At 41.3% G+C, this 20363-nt stretch overlaps 1 protein-coding gene across 1 annotated transcript in view; it reads left to right on the forward strand.

Moving 5' to 3' along the window:
- Positions 1–20363, forward strand: part of LOC124621877 (AP-3 complex subunit beta-2) — a 224259-nt gene that overhangs the window by 23523 nt on the left and 180373 nt on the right. Inside the window, exons 2-3 of the mRNA XM_047147343.1 lie at positions 10343–10418; positions 14990–15160. Coding sequence (XP_047003299.1) covers positions 10343–10418; positions 14990–15160 — 247 coding nt within the window. The remainder of the gene's footprint in view (positions 1–10342; positions 10419–14989; positions 15161–20363) is intronic.

The following is a 20363-nucleotide window of genomic DNA, read 5'->3' on the forward strand; positions in this document are numbered from 1 at the left end:
AGGGTTTGGAAGATCTTGCTGGAACATTAAAATCTCTAAAACAATTGCGTAATGGCCCACTGTTGGTTGAAACTAACAGGTCAAAGCAGGTAGACCTTTTTAAGAAATCGCAGAAATGGGGTGACTATGATATCATTGCTGAGATGCACACCTCTCTCAACTCCAGTAAGGGCGTTGTCACATGCCGAGATATCATGGACATGGACATAACGGAACTGAAAGAAGAATGGCCATCACAGGGAATAGTTGATGGGGAGCAACGAATGCCCAGGAATAATGGAGCAATTGAAAAGACTGCCACTTTCATTGTCACATTCAATTCTCCGACACTGCCTGAACATCTTACGGTGAGATTCCTTCGACTTAATGTTTGGCCTTACATTTCGAACCATATGTAGTGCTATAAATGCCAGCGTTTCGGCCATACAACTATGTGGAGGTGAAGCAATCTGTGGGAACTCCAGAAAAGCCACTCATGACTCTGGGACTGACTGCTGTCTCCGGTGATCTGCATCAACTGCTCTGGGAATCACCCAGTCTGGAGCTGAGACTGCCCCATTGTTGCTGAAGAACAAAAAGTACAGACAATAAAAGTGACCATGCGGATCCCCTATGCCAAAGTCAAAAAAGAATGTAAGGTGATGAAACCCCCTCTCTTTGCCACCTCATATTCTTCCATGGTGCAGAAACCTACTACCAAGGCGGACGCTTTGACATAGGCGATGCCTAGTGTGTCTGCATCCACCACAAGCATCTGTACTTGCACATGTACATGTCAAGGGAAAAAGAGTAAGGACAAAGCAATCTAGGCAGCTGCGCCAGGAAAGACCAGCAACAGTTCTGCAGTGAGCATCTGGAAGGTACAAGAAAATTAGGGTGCCTCTCTACCCCCCTTCCCCCTCATCCTCGAAGGGACAGGGAGCAGGGACAGGCTCATGACATTGAGGTCAAAAGCTGTCCGGAGCACCGTCTTACATCATTCTTTCCCGTCTGACTGATGAGGATGATATCATGGAGTTAGATGCCTTGAATCCAGGCAGCCCACTCCGCTCCCGGTGCAAAGAGAGAGGTAATTTAAAACTGCACTGATGACATAGCTCCCATACTACAGTGGAACATGAATGGGTTCAGGACTCATGTGCAGGAACTGAAGCTCCTAGCACAGGCATGTCCCTTGTTCTTTTGTTTACAAGAAATTCATTTTAAAGATACCGATGTCCCTGTGCTACAGTGATAAACGCTATACCACAAGGATGACATATTGGGGGAAAGGGCCAAGGGAGGTGTCGCAGTGTTTGTTACTAATACGCACCACTCCTCTGTTCTCCCCTTGGCTACTGACCTCCAAGCAGTTGCAGTTCAAAATCGTGTGTCGAAGGATCACTGTTTTCGCACTATTTACCTCCGCAACATGCACTAGACTCTGAGGTTCTCACGGATCGTATTGCGCAACTCCTGTGATCATTCCTCCTCCTGGGAGACTTCAATGCCTATCATGTCCTGTGGGGCTCAACTAATACTTGCCCTTGGGGTTGGGTTTTGGAGGGCTTCATTGACGTCTCACAAGCTGTGCGTCCTCAACACAGGTACTCACACACATTTCTCTACTGCTGCTTGGTCATTCTCAGCCATCGACCTCTGTGTTATCCCACCCTTGCCGAATCTGTTCAGTGGAAGATCATTGACGACCTCCAAACAACAGCCAGAGACATTGCTCAGACGATGGCTGAACATTTTCCACAAACTACTGCCAATGCAAGCCTGGATCCAGAGTCTCGTCGCTATTGCATGACTGTAGAGAGGGAAAAGTTGGACTTCAGGTCCAACAGTTCTGAGGCCTACAACTCCCCTTTCTCCATGTGGGAGCTCACATTGGCACTGACTGAAATCCGTGACACTGCACCTGGTCACGACCAAATCCAGTACTGCATGCTTCAACATTTGCCAGCGGCATCAGAGGAAATCCTCCTCAAATGTTTTAATCTAATATGGCAGACAGGCAACTTCCCCAACTTGTGGAGGGAGGCAATTCTGATCCCTCTTCTCAAACCAGGAAGGGACTGCACATGTCCCAGTAGTTATTAGAGTATTGCCCTAAAGAGCTGTGTTGGAAAGATCCTGGAGCGAATGGTTAACTATTGCCTGGTCAGGTTGTTAGAGACCAGGCAACTCCTTAGCCACTCACAGTGTGGATTCCGAATATTTCGGTCCACTGTCGACAATCTGACCCTCCTAGAGGTAGCTGTTCAGCAGGCTTTCCTCTGTAAACATAACTGTATCGGCATATTCTTCGATATAAATAAGGCATGCGATACTGCTTGGAGGCACTGTATTCTCACACAACTGCATCAATGGGGCTTTCGTGGCCACCTCCCCATCTTCCTACGGTCTTTCCTGTCTCAGCGGTTTTTGAGGACCCGTGTTGATGACACGCTGTGTGATCGATTTGAGCAGGAGAATGGTGTCCCCCAGGGGAGTGTTGTAAGTGTTACCCTCTTTGACACAACCATCAATAGTATAACATCTATAGTAAGGAGTCCAGTACAGTGCTGCTTATTTGCGGATGACTTTGCTGTTTTCTGTTCCTCCTCCAGTGTTGCAGTGGTGAGCTGTCAGTTGCAACTCACAGTGTGGCAGTTAGAGGAGTGGGCTGCAAAGACGGTTTTTCAGTTTCCTGCGAGCGCGCGCACGCTTGTGTGTGTGTGTGTTTTCATTGTAATCGTTCTCGTCGTATTTTTAATTTGCCTGCCTTGAATATGGAGGACACCACCCTACATTTTAGACACACAGTGCGGTTTCTGGGCCTCATTTTTGACTCCTGATTGTCATGGTTACCAGACCTGCAAGACCTGAAAGCCTGAACATCATCAAGTGCCTTAATCACAGGTCTTGGGGAGCAGACAGGGCGCGTCTCCTTCAGTTTTATCGGGCTTTTGTGCGTTCGTGGCTGGGCTATGGTTACACCATGTATGGTTCAGCGAGGCCCTCTTACTTGCATATCATTGACGCTGTCCATCATTAGGGGGTTTGACTGGCCACGGGTACTTATTGGACCAGTCCCACACCTAGCATCTCTGCTGAGGTGGGGGAACCACCACTTCCCATCCAGTGCCAGCTCCTCATGGTGCATCAGTTGTGTAAGTTCCTTGCAGCTCCAACTTCATCCGCACACAATACTGTTGCTCGTCCACCTCTGGAATGTCTTTTTTCCATCCGCCCATAAGCCACGACGCCATTTGGGATCTGCATGCAGCATGTGCTGGAGTCACTCAGTGTGGTACCAGTATGACCCCAAATCCAGCGTTTTAACCGTCTTCCACTCTGGTTACTGGAGAGGCCCAGAATGATTTTAAATTTGATGTTGTACAGGCGAGATAGCACTCCTGCTTCCGTTTTTAATGTGACGTGCTTTGATATTTTATCAGAGTACCATGACCATTTAGCTGTTTTTACGGATGGGTCTAAATAGGGGGCTCTGTTGGTTGCTCTGTCGTTTTCCTGGTTCGAGTCCCCAAGGTCAAAATGCCTCCAGAATTTACAGTCTTCGACGCAGAATTATATTTGATCTTGCGAACACTGGAGCATATGAGACGTTCTCCTGATGTTAGAGTTCTCGTCTGCTCAGATTCTCTGAATGCCCTTTACTCTCTCCAGTGTTTGTATTCAGTAGATACAGTAACCCAGAATATCCAGTATGCCCTCCTACAATTACGACAACTGGGGAAGGACGTGTCTTTCTGCTGGGTACATGGGCACATTGGAATTGCGGGGAATGAAAGGGCCGATCAAGCACCCAAGGAGGCATGTTGCGATCCTCTGGTATTTCGGTGTACTATCCTCTTACATGCTATCACTTCACTGTTGAGGCACAAAGTCATGTGTCGATGGGAAGACGAGTTGCTGGCAGTAACCGATAACAAGCTCCATGTCATCAAGTCCGCAACTCGGCCGTGGAGTACTTCCTTCCAGCCATGTCGGCAATACGAGGTCCTTCTTACGCGTCTTCGCGTAGGCCACAGCCCTATGACACGTGGATTCTTACTCCAGCGAGAGTATCCTCCACTCTGTGATGCTTGTGGCATACAGATTATGGTGTGCCACATTTTATTGGACTGCATTGTATCTGCGGACCAGTGGACTGCGGTGGATTTGCTGGCGGGTGTAATGATCAAACGAGTGTGGTTAGGGTTTTAAAGTTTTGTGAATTGTCCAACATTTTTAACAAGATTTTAGGGAGATGTTCTCAAGTTGTCAAAGGGTGGCTGGCTGACCCTAGATTTTGTAAGTGGTCAGCCAGTCACATTTCCCTGTGCTTTTCTTTTAGTTCTTCTGTGTTTTGTTTCTCTTTCTTGATTAGCTCTCTTTCCCCCCCCCCCTCCCCCCCCCCCCCCAACTTGGTTTTAGTGCACATGAGAGTGTGTGTGATACAGAGTGACTGTGTGATCATTTCGAGTGCATTTCGGGCACTATCCTTCTTTTCTCAGAATCATGAGTGCTACAATGGCACCTTTACTATGAGAGACCTAGATCACGCTCTAAAGTCATCCCGATCCACTGTCCCAGGCACGGACGCTGTTCACATTCAGATGTTGCAGCACCTGTCCCTTGTGAGCAAGCACTTTCTTCTTAATACGTACAACCACGTCTGGGCAGAGGGCACGTTTCCCAGATGCTGGCGTGAAGCTGCTGTCATACCCATACCTAAGCCCAGTAAGGACAAACACCTTTCTTCTAGCTACTGCCCCATCTCTCTCACCAGCTGTGTTTGCAAGGTGATAGATTGTATGATTCATGCCCTGCTGGTACAATGGCTTGGGTGTTGCAGTTTACTAACCACTGACTGGATTCGAGCGTACCATTCTGCAATTGACCATCTCGTCACTTTGTCCACCCATGCCATGAATGGTTTTCTGTTGTCCTAGATTTTGGCCATATTTTTCGATTTGGAGAAAGCCTATGACAACTGCTGGAGGACTGCTAGCCTCCGTACCCTCTACCCGTGGGGCTTACGTGGCCGCCTTTGCCATTTCCTTGAGGAATTTTTGTCAGACTGAGTTTTCAAGGTGCATGTGGTTTCTGCCTTGTTAGACACCTTTATCCAGGAAAATGGTGTGCTTCTTGGATCCATCCTGAGTGTCGTCCTCTTTGGTATTGCCATTAACCCTATAATGGCCTGCCGGGCATCCCTGGCTCCCTTTTTGTTGACGATTTTGCAATCTATTGAAGTTTTCCATGGACCTGTCTCATTGAATGGTGTCTTTTGCAGTGTCTCGATGATCTTTACCCATCGAACGTTGACAATGGCTTTTGTTTTTCCACTGACAAAACAATTTTTATGAATTTCTGGTGGCGCAATTGGTATCCCCACATCTTTACATTTTGGGCCTGTTGCTCTTCCATTCGTTGAAGCTATGTAATTCCTGGGGCTCATGCTTGATAGGAAACACTCTTGGTCCTCCCATGTGTCTTACCTAGCAGCCCATTGTACACAGTACCCCAGTGTCCTATGTGTCTTCAATGGTGCTTCCTGGGGTGCAGATCGAACCACTCTCTTCTGTTTGTACCAGTCCCTTGTTTGTTCAAAACTAGACTATTGGTACTTCGTTTATGCATCTACACATCCGTCCCTCTTACGCGGTCTCAATACTATCCACCATCGTGGCATCCATTTGGCCACTGGCGCCCTTTACACTAGCCTGTTTGGGTGTCTGTATGCTGAAGCTGCTGAACTACTGCTGTCCTACCGCCATGGCTTTCTTCTCAGCAGGTATGCATGCCATTTGTCTGCCACGCGTGGCCACCTGTCCTACACCTCCTCCTTCAATGACACCTTTGATCGCCAGTATGGGGTGCGTCCCTCTTCCCTGTTACCTCCTGGAGTCCGCTTTTAGCACTTGCTACAGCGGCTTAACTTCACACTACCTGCAGCTTACCCAGTGGGTGTGAACCCTTCACCGCCTTGGCGTCATGAAGCGGCCCATATTAACCTTGGCCATTATTTGCTTCCTAAGGATACTACTCCAGCCTCACTCTATCGCCTTCAGTTTCACAAACTTTGCATGGAACTTTGCAATAGTACATTTATATACAATGATGACTCTCGGACTGACCGTGGGGTCTGGTGTGCCTTCGTCATTGGCCCCTGTGTCTGTTGATATCGGCTTCTGGCACACTGCACAGTATTTACAGCAGAGCTCTTCGCCCTGTATCAGGCCAGAGTACATCCAGTGACACAGGCTTTCCAATTGTGTCATCTGCTCAGACTCGGCACCCTTCAAAGCCTCTGTGCACTGTACACAGCCCATCCCTTAGTGCAACGGGTACAGGAAAACAGTCACTTGCTCACTCATGATGGAGCCACTGTGCTGCTTATGTGGGTTCCTGGTCATGTCAGTCTGACAGAAAACGAGGCTGCTGGTGCTGCTACCAAGGCTGCAGTTCTCGTACCTCAGACCATTAGTTCTCATATTTCCTCCGATGGTCTGTGTGTTGTCATCTGTCAGGAGATGGTGTCACTTTGGTATCGCCACTGGTGTTCCCTTCATGGGAACAAGCTCCAGGTTATTAACCCTCTTCCACCAGCTTGGACAACCTCCTCTCGGCCCTCCCGCTGTGAGGGTCATTTTAACTAGGTTTTATATTGGGCACTGCCTTTTTAGCCATCGTCATTTGTTAAGTTGTGCTTCTCCCCACGTTGTACACATTGTGCCCAAGTTTCCACTGTCCACAATTTCCTGACGGTATTCTCATTTTTTAACTGTCAGTGTTCCCGCTTGCGTTTGTTGTTTGAGTTATGAGCCGTTTTAGCATTTTACTTTTTATCCATTGTAGCAATAAGGCGAAGGCCATTTAAATTTTAGTTCTTGACCCCCCGTTTCTCTGTGGTGTATTTTATAGACCTTTCTCCATGTCCCTGTTTTAGCTGTGTTCTCGTACGTCAATTTGGATCGATGTGTAGTCGTTTTTTAACGCCTCTCTGTTTTCATATTCTATAGTTTTGACATGAGCATGTATGACCCTACTTGTTTTTGCACCCTAAAACAAAACAAACAGTCTATCCACTTTGTAACTGCCATAAGATAATGTGGATCTCTCCAGATCACTGTAAAACAAACGGATTGCGTAGCTGGGAGTTTTGCAACACTCTGCTCAATGTCAGAAATAAGAGAGGAACAGATGTTGGAAGTGAGCACCACCTAGTTTTGGTTGAGTTCAGGTTAAAGATAGCTGCAAACAGAACCAATCTCAATCACAGGAACCACAAAGTAGATGTGGTAAGATTAAAAGACCAACACATCGAAGAAAAATTTGCACTTGAACTACAAAACAGATTCCATTCCAGTACTCTGTGAAGGAAACTTTGTGCAGGAAGGAAGTAACACGGGTTGGCGAAAACTTAGAAACAGCTATTTAGATGTTGGAGACAACATATTAGGATTTAAGAGACATCAAAGGAAAGTACGGATCTCTGATGACATGTTGAGTGAAATTAACCACAAGAAAGAATCAAAAAGAAGTTAAATCTTTGTAAAATTAGAGCATGGAAGACTGAAGTGTATAAAGAATACATGGAGAGAAAAAAAAGAGTGAAAATAGGGATAAGATGAGATGAAGGGAAATGGATAGATGAGCAGTCACAGGTAGTAGAAGAGCAGCAAGATGGGAATGTAAATGAACTGCACAATATCACCAAACGGCTGTCAGTGAAGATCTGTAGACATGAAGGACCAATTAAGAGCAAGGATTGGGGGAGGGGGTGATTACGGCCCAACACACACAACCAAAAAGATGGGAGGAGCATTTCAAGGAGATGTTAAATTGTGACAGTGGTCAAGAACAAGAGGTGAGATATGTTTCAGAGTAAGTCGAAGTAGATCAAGATAAAAATCTGCTGTGACCCAAAACAGATGAAACTGAGATTGCTTTGAGAAGCATAAAAAATCAAAGGCACCATACCTGGACAGTGTAGCACTGGAGCTCTTAAAAGCCAATATGGATACTAATATTAGTATGCTCTACTCCTTGTTGAAACACATTTGGCTTGAAGAGTAATCCCTAATGGAGTGGGAAAACGGGTTGGTGATAAACCTGCCGAAAGAGGGGCAAAGCTCCAAAAACAGGGAAATTTATCGAATTGTAACAACTGCTGTGGTATTACATTGCTGTCAGTGCCCAGAAAGGTTCTCATCAGATAATTTTTAAGTAGGCTTAAAAATTCACTTGAAAACTGAAAATGTAAAGTTCAGACTGGTTTTTGTGCACATCATAGTTGTGTTGATTTTATTAATACTCTTAGGATCACCATAGACCAAAGCAATGAATTCCAGGCAACCATGTACCTAGCACTCATTGTCTTTGAAGATATCTTTGATTCTGTAAAACATAAAGTGCTGTGGCTGATGTTGTGGAAATATGGTATACCACAGAAGATTCTCTGAACCTTGTCAAAGATCTGTATGATGGCAACAAATGTTGTGTGCTCCTCAAGGGCAGTCTCACAGAGCCAATGGGGAAAACAACTGGGGACTGGCAGGGCAGTATTTTGTCACCAATGCTTTTTCTACTTGTCCTTGACTCAGTTATGAGAAGAGTCACTGCAGGAAAGAGAAGAGGGATCCAATGCGGGATTCATGAACATCTGAAGGATTTGGATTTTGCAGACAGTATAGTTTGAGCAGTTGGCTGACAGGTATGAAAGCTAAATTAAACTCACTGTAGAAGAAGTAGAGTTTGCTGGCCTCAGAATAAGCATAGGTGAAACAAAGGAAATGAGTCAATTATTGGAACGTGGATGTGCTGGTGTTTGTAGGGGAACAGCAGATGGAGACATTCACTTAATTCCTTTATCTGAGTAAATAGTGATAGTAGATGATGGAGCTGGTGACAATGTGTAGAACCACTAAAGAAGGCCTCAATACAGTTTTATCCAGCATGGTGAAAGAGAAACATTACATGCAAAACTAAAATTTATATTTTTCATGCAAATGTGAAGGCTGCACTGTTCGCCAGTAAAGATTGGAAAGTAAACAAGAAGATAACACTATAGTTACAGAGCTCCATAAATATCTCCGGCACATCATGAATATCTTGTGGCCAGAATTAATTAGTAATGAATAGCTCTGGAGCAAAACAAACCACATACGTATAGTAAATCAGACACTTGAGAGTAAGTAGAGATCTATGGGACACAGACTGGGAGAACCAGATAGACCAGTAGAGAAGAAAGCATTGGAGTGGAATGCCCAGGGAACAAGGAAGAAATGCACACTTAGTTGTACATAGAGGAGGACAGTGGAAGGGGAAGCAAGAGGATTTGGGCAGAATTCAGGGATATGGCCAAAGAGACAGATGGACAACGAGTTTCCCCAAACGCCCTATGCTCACGTAAGGGCCACAGGAATGGAGTGAAGTCAAGTAGGTCATCACACAAACAACCACTTATTTGCAGATGATTTATTATAGTCATGTGTAAGACATGCATATCATTATTTTGTTACCATAGTTAATCCACTTTTTGATAGACACACTGAGAGCCAACTGTCTCTCTACTTTGCCCTGATGACTCAGTTCTTTTCTCTATGGCCACAACAGTCTAATAATAAAAACTGCTTACAAACACTCAGTGGTGCTGCAGTCATAGAGGTTTTGTGAGGAGTAGGAGTAGGAGTGGGGGATTGTCTCTAGATTGAAAGTACAATCAAATAGAGATATAAAAAATATACTTGTTGAAGAGTGGCAGAGGGAGTTTGCAGAAAATATTAAGTTTATGGCTAAATTTCTCATCAATATAATCAAGGAACAGGAAGCATTGAATGGAATGACACATTGGGAATTGATTAGGGAATTCAAACAGGACCTCAGGTCAAGGATGTGAGGAGAGGTGAGATGGAAAGGGAAATACTTTCCTCCATTCCCTGTCCTCTCCTATTCCAGATAAAGGAGTCTGTAACATTTCTCCATTGATTTTCTGCGTATTCATTTGTAGCTCTTTGTTATTCTGTAATTCATACGTTGTCTTTTGTATGAACATTTGATGGCAGTTTAATGTTAGAAGGTTGGATATGTGTTACTTTCAGCCCTGATGTGGCATATTTATATTTTGGAGGAAAAAAATTTGCTAGAGTTATATGTAATTTTTCATTGGTGGATAGCTATAATTGCTTCAGGTACAAGATCTTCTCTTCAGAAGATACAAGAATCTTCTGAATTACTGCTATTATTATTGTTGTAATACTGATTACTAATGATGACAGCGATAAACATTTATCTATGAAATACTGAACAGACATTGTGTCACAAATGGATGCATCAAAGTTACGCTCCTTTTTTTCCTGTGTTCTAGGCATGATGACCTCAAGCAGATGCTGGATAGCAACAAAGATGGTCTCAAACTGGAAGCCATGAAAAGGATTATTGGGGTAATAACAATTACAAATTTAAATGATTTAAGAATAATGGTAACAATTCACTGGACAGTAAAGGCATTAAGTCATTGACAGGCACATAAGTCAGTCTGGAAACTTTGCTAGTTTTTCGACAAATCTCTTTTTCAGCTAGAGCACACATTCACCCCCCCCCTCCCCTCTCCCACCCCTTGTGTAGTCCTCATATACATTCTTTCCACTTTTCTGCTTTCCCTTCTTTGGTTATTACTGGCTTACCACCTGTGTTCTTGATATTCATTCAGCTGCTTCTCTTTGTCCAAAGATCTCTTCAGTTAACCTATACGCAGCACTGATCTTTCCCCTTGTCATACATGTTTCTACTGTCTACCATTTGTCCTCTTAATTGCATTTGTGTAGTTATTTTACATTTTCTGTCAATCTCCTTTTTAAACATTGTATTCCCTGTTTGCTGCTCATTTGCTGCATTTTCATATTGTATATATCTCTCTGCTCCTCCTGTCTGAGTCATCTGCTCTTCCTTTTTAACTTGCCCCAGGATATCCCTCTCTTGTCCCCAGTGAATGAACTATTGGCAGTGAAAGCAGGTAGTATTGTTCCTTTTAATGTTAGATTTGTGTATCGGGAATATCATACATTTCACTTCCAGAAGATAAGTACTAGCCAGCAGTTCTGTCTCAAATTAATTAGTTTCTTGATTAAATTTTTCTTTGATACAGTTAAAGGCAATATCTCATGTGATCTAAGGATACAAAAGGGGAACGTTTTCTAAATACAAATGATAGGACAGGAGTAAGATTAAATTTAGAGTGGGAAACATTAAATATGGAGTCCTGCAAGGTTCAATGCTTTGCCTGCTCCCATTGTTAGGAAAATTATTTATATGTGACATTGGAGAACTATCCAAAAATCGTAATATTTGCTGCTGATATAAATATATCAAAAAAGGCTCAAACTCATCCATACAAGTAGTAGACAGGAGGGAGTGGAACGGGTTTACAACTGGTTGCAGATAACAGTTTAACTGTTAATGTTAGAAAGACTCCTGCAACAATACCAAATGAATAAAAGTTAACTTACAGATGCCAGAACATCAACAGTGTAGGAAAAAATAGATTGCTACTTACCGTAAAGAAGACACATTAAGTTGCTGACAGGCACAATTAAGACACACAAAGTTTATGGCTGTATGTAAGTGTTTTTCGCTGTGCCTGTCTGCAACTTAATGTGTCTTCCTTATGGTAAGTAACACTCTTATATTTTCATACAGTGTTGATATTCCTGCCTGGAGTTTCCATTGTTTGATTTTACAGGTGCCAGAAGTGGGAATCAATGAGTATACACTGGATGAGGCTGTGTGTGAAGTTCCCAGACATCCAGATGGATAATAAACTGAGGTGGCACCAGCATGTGAACAAGTTAACCAAGAACTCAGTTTTTCCTGCTTTGCACTCAGAAATCTCTCTCACTCTGTTGGACTGCAGACAGGATTCCTGGCATATTTTGCATTTGTTTACTGTGTTCTGTCATATTACATTATTTTCAGAGGCATTGCAGAGAAGGCAAGAAAAGTATTTATTCTACAGAAGTGTGCAATAAGAATGTTGTGTGAAGATGATAACTGAACACCTTGCAGAAACCTCTTCAAGCACCTAAAGTTGTTACACTTACACAGTAATATATGTACAGTGTACTCCCAGTCATTCATTTGTGAATTGTTCGTGCATCTAAAAAGGAAAAGTGCAATATTTTCCTGTAGCAAACAGCAATAAATGAATCACTTTGGCTACGGTCGCAGGTTCGAATCCTGCCTCGGACATGGATGTTTGTGATGTCCTTAGGTTAGTTAGGTTTAACTAGTTCTAAGTTCTGGGGGACTAATGACCTGAGCAGTTGAGTCCCATAGAGCTCAGAGCCATTTGAACCATTTTTTTGACTCACTTTGTGACAATGAGTACCATTCCCATTGTCAGCCTGTTCTGTGTAAATAAATAAAAAAGGTCAGTTTTCTGATGTTAATTGGCCCATAAGTGATGTTAATTGGCCCATAAGTGTTAACGAAGCAAGTTAAAAGAAGTTGTAAAAGAGATGATGGAGAAATGAAAGAAATGTGTTGAAATTAAAACAAAAATTACAATTAATTGAAAGATTTGAGAAAAGGAGAGGGGGCACACTGCTGTGAAACCAATTGCTGATTATGGCATTGGAATTCAGACTGTTCAGGACACCAAAAAGAATAAGCAAAAAATTCAGATTTTTGTCAGGAAATGCAATTCTATTTCTGGAACATACGTTGAAAAGCATGAAGAAATCTATATTTGATGAATTGTATGCTGCTCTTTTGCAGTCGTTTAGTCAAAAATGAGCAGAAGGTGTCACGGTTTCAGGTGCAATGTGTGCTGCAAAAGCTAAATTTTTTCATGAATCTCTAGTGTTAGAGGGAGAATGTAATGCCTCATGTGCATGGCTATCCAGCTTAAAACATCACCACAGGATTCATTAATTTATTGTGCCAGGAGAGCAGCTTAGCTCAAATGTTGGGGCAGCTGATTCCTTCTGGGAAGAGTTTCAGAAATTTGTAGAATAAGAGTTTCATACCAGACAAAATTTATAATGCAGATGGAAGTGGTCTGTGTTGGAAATGTCTACCAATCCGATTCCTTGCTTATAAGAGTGAAATTTAAGCCCCTGAATATAAGTTGTCTAAAGAACACATTACAATTTTGTGCATCACTAACGCTTCTGGGAACTATTAAGTAAAACTACTAGTGATTGGAGCTGGTCTACTGATGAGGATGATTTGGTGGGCTTCTGGAAGGAGTTAACAATTCTAGATGCTGTACATGGGATTTATGATGCCTGGCACAAAATTGAGCCACGTACACTAGTTCGATCATGGAGGAAAATTCTTCCAGGCATAGAAGAAAGTGATTTTCAAGGTTTCAGTGATGAAGAAATAAAATCTGCTCAGATAATGAATCTTCAATGGATTTAAGTGGTTTTGAAGATGTTGATGCAGAAGAAAACTTGACTGAGTGGCTCAAGATCAGTGCTTGTAAAGCCAGCTTCCAGTATATGAACAATGCTGAAATTGTGACTACTGCCTGACAGCAAAACAAAGAGGAGGACATTGAATGTGAAAGTTGGTGTGAAGACAGTAACATTTTCAGTCGTTGTACCACACTGGAGTGTGTTGATGCTCTTCTAGATTATATGGACCGGAGAGGGTTTTGGTACAGTGACAGTATTGCTGCCAGAAAAATTTGGAATACTACATGAAAAATATGTCAACTCCTCTCGGAAGCAGACCAGCATATCAAATTACGTCAAGAAGACAGGCCTACAGTACCTAAGCACGGAACTTGGATAAGCTTTCTAATAAGGAATTCCTGTTCGAAAGTATTTCGATTATTCAGGGTAATTGTGGTCAGTAATAACATTGAATTTTTAGGATGAACTCAGCAGTTAACCACAATACTATAAGGAAAAATAATGAATTTGTCTGTAGGGTGGGGAATGCAGTTTTACAGTATGATGCAAAAGTTTATAATATAACTGTTTTCCAATGGATGTCGGGCAGGAAATTGAAAATCTCCAAATACTTCAAACAAAGTAAAAGAATACCTCATCGCCCATGACTTCCACAATTTATCACAATACTTGAACTCGAGTGTAAATTATGTCCAACTCTAATATTTTGTATTTGATGGGTCTTGACTTTGCTACTATATGGAAAGCTTGTAGTGGTCTTTATAAAGTTTCTTAAATCTTTGTTTCAATGTTTGGTAGAAACAGCGCTGACTAGTGGAGGAGGAGGAGGAGGAGGAGGAGGAGGAGGAGGAGGAGGAGTAACAGCATCCTCCTCCCACCTGCCCCCCCCCCCCCTTTCCACAGCCCCCCCTTTCCTTTTTGCTCCTTACATTCGTATACAAAGTAATCTAGATGTACTGACCATAATTATAACTTGAGTAGATTAGTGATAGGCAGATTGTTTTAAGTTATTATAATTTACAGAAGTAGCCAGCAATGATTACCTCTGCCTGTTAATGTATAACTTGACTCATTTCTCATCTCTGAAGGCTGTCCTTCATGGCAGAATTTACAGAGCGTGATGTGAGAATGTACAATTGAATGAATATTCATTGGGGGGGGGGGGGGGGGGGCGCTTGTATCTTTTATGAAATTAGTGCTGTGTCAAGTTTAAAATATTCATCATTCCACCATATGAATCTGGTCTGATGGTTGTGACTCATGATTGTTGTAGTTTCCTTGAATGAGTCGTCATATGATTTTGTAATGAAATCTGTGGGCAGTTACTACTCTTAATCCTTTTTAGACTGAACGAGTGTTTCATGTGGAATAGCATTGCTGCTGTTGGAAATTACACTCCAAAAATAAGAATAAATGACAGGTTTGTTTGTTCTGTTTTCATTTCTGTTATTTGCCAATAATTTGTTTCTTCTAGTATTAAGGTGTTTTTTATTTCCCAGGACTTCCTTTCATGCATGTAGATTTGGTACCTCACATTGTTTCATACAGATACATATTTCTGAAATTTGCCATATAAACTACCTGTCTTTTTTCAGATGGTTGCAAAAGGAAGAGATGCATCTGATCTTTTTCCAGCAGTTGTTAAAAATGTTGTTTCAAAGAACATTGAAGTGAAAAAATTAGTATATGTATATTTAGTGAGATATGCTGAAGAACAACAGGATTTAGCATTGTTATCTATCTCCACCTTTCAAAGAGCTTTGAAGGTAAGAATAAGAAGTTATTTGAGATAAATTACCTGTATAAATTATGATAAAATAACAGCTCATTTACATCAAATTTGGATATGTAATGGTTTATCCTTGGCTGAAAGTGCCACATGCTAGTTACTAATGCTAGTTACTAAGCAATGCAAGCCCCATGATGAGCATAAAAATGCAAACACCAGCTTGTTCACAAATACAGGTTACAATGACATGCATGCTATGCAAACTCGCCATCACTGTGTCTGTTGCCCTACTGTGAATAATTACAAAGACTAATGCTTCATCTGATCCTCAGTTAGTTGAACAGCTTTCTTGGTGACAGTTTACTATGAGCAACTCGGCTGTGGAGGGTGGCAGTTTGTGCGTGCGTGCGTGCGTGCGTGCGTGCGTGCGCGCGCGCGCGTGCGTGTGTGCGTGCGTGTGCAGACCTGTGTGTGCCTGTGTTGCTGTGTGCGTGCCCTGAGCCCTTACAGACTCTTCAATTTCTTAAGCACAATTCATTTTTGGGACTTCCAACTTTCTGTATTAAAATACTTTACTCATTTACAAGCTTATAATCTGCAAGATTTTTCGAACGTCGTGTAAAGAGTTCTTTCATGAAGGAAATTAAGAGTAATGTTCATAGTTATATCTGTCAAAGAATTTCAAGTTTATATGGTAGAACAGTCAGTGTATGTGTGAAAAACTGTGCAGAAATGTCACATCCATGTATAATTTTGTATAGATCTGAAAACTTTTGATTTTCAGATATTGTATGGCCATTTCATAACTTATAATATGGTAACAGGTATTTCAGCATATAAGTGATAAAGTTGGGGCCAAGAGCTATTCATTTGTGGAGGAATAATTGGTGAGGAATCATGCGCAACGGACTGTGGCATACTACTTGCAAGGGCTTCTAACGCATTTTTATTTTTATGCTGAATTTAGTTGGCATAAGCACTATTAGCAGTAAGCATTATAATTATAGTTAATAGTTGGTTGGTTGGTTAGTTAGTTTCATGTTCCATGGTTCATTCACATGATAAATTGTAATGATGTGAAGCAGTTCATTTTACATCCTTGTTGGAAATTAATTTGTAAAATTTGCTACATGCTGAACATCTATATAGCAATTCCTACCCACCAACTTTTACACATTACAGTAATAGAAGTTTTTCTCTGGAGTGGAAGAAGTTGTCAGGGAGAAACTTTTTCAATTTGTTTACAAAATTAACTTTGCTGTCTGTCAGCAATTTTTATTAATGGGTAAGCTACCGTAAATTTCAGTACCGACGTTATGCACCCCCTTTTTGTGCTAAAGATAACCATAATGTGGAGCAATTAATGTAGTTCTTCTATCTGGTATTGTAATTATGTACATCATGTTCCTTTTGAACTGCAATGGATTGTTTACAACAAACTTCATGAGGGAACAAAAATACTGTGAAGCAGTAGCCAGAATGTCCAACTCTGTAAACAGATGAATTCAAGATGATCCAGCACATTTTTGAGCAATGAAGACTTTCTTTCTTAAGGAAGAGTTGCATTGGAACAATATTCCATATGCCATTATTGAATGAAAATATGCAAAATATGTCAAATTACAGATTTGTCTCTTTCCAAGATTTGCATTAATTCTATGTTCAAATGTGGCTGAATTAAGTTGTTTTAGGATTTCCGAAATGTACTTTTTCCAGTTTAAATTCTCATTAATATGGACATAATACTTTAACACAATTTAAACCATAAGTTTTTATGATTTGCTTGTCCCTTGTTGAAGACCTTGACTTGTATCACATCCCTGAAGGTTCTTCTTCTTGATAGAATATATAGAAACTGATTAATGATGAATTTGATTTTAATTACAGTGTTTACTTTGCAAGTGACCAAAAACAGTCTCAGAGCCACTAATGTGTGTCCTCAGTATGTGGGCAGTGAAGGAGGACACTATTTTTACCTGGAACAATTTGTGTGTAAATGAAGGAATATTATACAACAGAGAATTACCGAATGAGACAGTGAATCTGATAAAACACTGACCTCATATTTGGGAGGATGGAGCTGCCCCTTCCAGCCGTTGTGATTTGGGTTTTCCGTGGTTTTCCTGATCTCTTATGGCAAATTCCGGGATGGTTCGTTAATCAAGGACATGGCCAACCACCCGTCCTACCCTCATAGGCTGTCTGTCTACCCTCCTTAAAGCATGTTTTGTACCCTGTGTGTTATATTTTGGCCAAACGATTGGTATTGTATTATCTTGAAAAATACTATATCATTGTGAGATTTTTGTGTAAATAGTTCAGTGATCAGCATAACATTACTTTTGTTATTAAATCTTTTAAGGTTACTAACCACAACAATTCAAAGTGTCTGTGATGTTTTTGGAGGTGTGTGTGCTCTCTTCCCATATTCTGGCAAGGTGTCAGTGTGTCATTCATGTCATTGCATAGACATTGGCATTAGTGGACATATAAATTTTGTAGTAGCTATTCCAGAACAATTTGACAGTTACAGTGCCTCTGTATTTATACGGATGGTAGCAAAAGGCCAAGAAAGGGATCATGTCTACTTTCTGACTACTTGCCAAAGTAAGAAGTGTACTGACCGTAAAAGATAATCTTGGGCTTTGTGCTCCTGAAGTCTAATGCTTTCCTTGTGAATGTGGCAAATCACACATAGGACAAACACGGCACTGTGTGTGGTTACATTGCATTGAACATTTAAGCACCATTAGCGTCATGCTGAGGGACAGGCATGCACTGGTGGAGCAAAGTTTAAGAGAAGCACCCATTTAATCATTCAAAGATGTTGGTTGTTAGTTTTGTGACCGGTTCGTTGGATAGTGTAATTAAGGAGGCAACTGATAAACAAATATTACCTGATCTTGTTAATCTTGAAAGGGGATTAGCTCCAAGTGTGGATTAGCAGCCTGTATTGAAGCAATAACATGGAGTAAAATTCAGCTATGCTTCTCGGGTCAGTTCACTGATTCAACAGATATGATCAGCAGCAATTAGTGACTTTTTGCTGATGATGCAGTAATGTAGGTGAAAGTGTCAGTAGTGAGTGACTAAAGGAAGACACAGGATGACTCAGCAGAATTTCTGTTTGATGTGACGTATAGCAACTTGTTCTAAATGTAGAAAAATGTAACCTAATGCAAATGAACAGAAAAACAATATTGTAATGTTCGAATACAGTATTAGTGGTGCGCTGCATGGCACAGTCACGTCGATTAAATATGTAGGTGTGATGTTCCAAAGCATTATAAAATGAAATGAGCACGCAAGTTTGGTTGTAGGGAAGGGGAATGGTAGGCTTTGCTTTATTGGGAGAAGTGTGGGGAAGTGTGAGTGGGACAAGAAAGGGAATGGCTAGTAGTGGTACAAGGCACCTCTGTCACACACTGTATGGTGGCTTGCGAATTATGTATCTAGGTGTAGATGTAACAGGTGGGCACAACAAAAGGACTGTCACAAATAAAGCTTTTGGCCATTAAGGCCTTCGTAAACAATATATTTAAGCTGTGAACTTTTCTTGTCAGATCCAAAGAAATGCCACCCACAGGAGAAACTATTAAAATCCTATTCACATCAAAGAGCCAAACTGTGAAGCACTCCTGAAAAGCAGTGGAGTGAAACATACCAGTTACAGAAAGCTGGTTAAACTCGAAATAGACAGCACTGAGATTTTTGGGGTAAATATAAGGCATATCAAAAGGATAGGCTAATGGGAAATTGAGATGCTGTATTTGTTGCAGTAGACAAGAAACTCAAGGCAGAAATTGAAGCGGTTTGGGAGATAGTTTGTGCATAAATATACAACATAAAGATGTTGACCACCAGACTCATTCCATATGTTTAGAAAACTATCTAATGGCTACATTATTAGTAAACTATTCAAGGGCAAAACAACACTGTATCTGAAGGAGCAACTTTTGAAACATGTAGCTCTGAGCAGCAAATGTAGATGAACTGTAGCTCAAGTTTAGAAGAATAACACTGTATAGACAGCGCCTAGCAGAACAGTTCGTGATGGTAAGGAGCCTCAATGACATACAGTCTCTGTAGAGAAACTTCTAAAAAATTAGTGCATGCTGCACAAAAGGCATAAAATAAAGCATTGGAATATAAATAAATATATTTTAAGTGAACATGTTCATCAGTCAAAATGGTAATGTGTGAGAACTTCAACACCTTCTCTAGGAGTACCTTATCAAAGAACCTCTCACAATACCAAAAGATATACAGGTAAAATGGTAACGGTCTTGATGGCACTAAAGTTAGTGTCCAGACACTCGTGGATGGCACAGAATATGAAGTTGAAGATAGGAGAGCAAAAGCAGAAATACTGAACTCTGATTTTCAAGTATTCCTTACAAGGGAAAATCTAGGACTTTGGTCCCAAAGAAGAGTGTTAGAGATATTAGTGTCAGTTCTGTTGAGAAACAGCTTAAATCATTTAAGTTGAATAAATCTTAAGAGCCCAATGGACTCCCTATCAAATTCTGTAGCTGAGTGAAGCCCCTTATTTAGCCACAATACAATGTGGATCCCTCAAACAAAGAATTGTCCTCAACAGTAGGTTCAAAGTGGAAATGACACCCATCTATAATAATGTTATCAGAAATGAGTCACAAAATTGCTATCCTATATTGCTTACATCTGTCTACTGTAGAGACTTGGAACATAAATTGAGCTTGAACAGAATGGAGTATCTTGAGGAGAACAGCTCCTCCATGGATCCTGAAAATATCAGTTGTGCTAAACCAAATAAACGCTATTCTCATATGACGACCTGAAAACATTAGATCAAGTCAGTCAGGTGTATTTTTTAACTTCCAAAAAGCATTTGATATAGACCTTACAACACAAGTTCAATCAAAAAGAGGTATCAAATGGAATTTGTGACTTGACTGAGGAGTTCTTCATAGGGAGCTTGCAGCATGTAATCTGGAAGAATAACTGACAGATGCTGAAGTAACTTCTGTTGGGCTCCTCACATTAATGTCAATGTAAACTACTAGTAGATTTCTTTTTGTCAAGAATGTCCTTGCTGTTACTAGTCTGCTTTTTATGTCCTCCATGCTTTGTCTGTCATGTGTTACTTTGCTTTCAAGGTGGCAAAATTCCTTGTCTTGTCTACTTTGTTTCCCACAGTTTTACTTTTAGAGACTGTTCATTCCGTTCAACATGTCCTATAATTCTGCTTCACTTTCACT

Source organism: Schistocerca americana, chromosome 7 (assembly GCF_021461395.2).
Source record: "Schistocerca americana isolate TAMUIC-IGC-003095 chromosome 7, iqSchAmer2.1, whole genome shotgun sequence".
Classification (NCBI taxonomy): domain Eukaryota; kingdom Metazoa; phylum Arthropoda; class Insecta; order Orthoptera; family Acrididae; genus Schistocerca; species Schistocerca americana.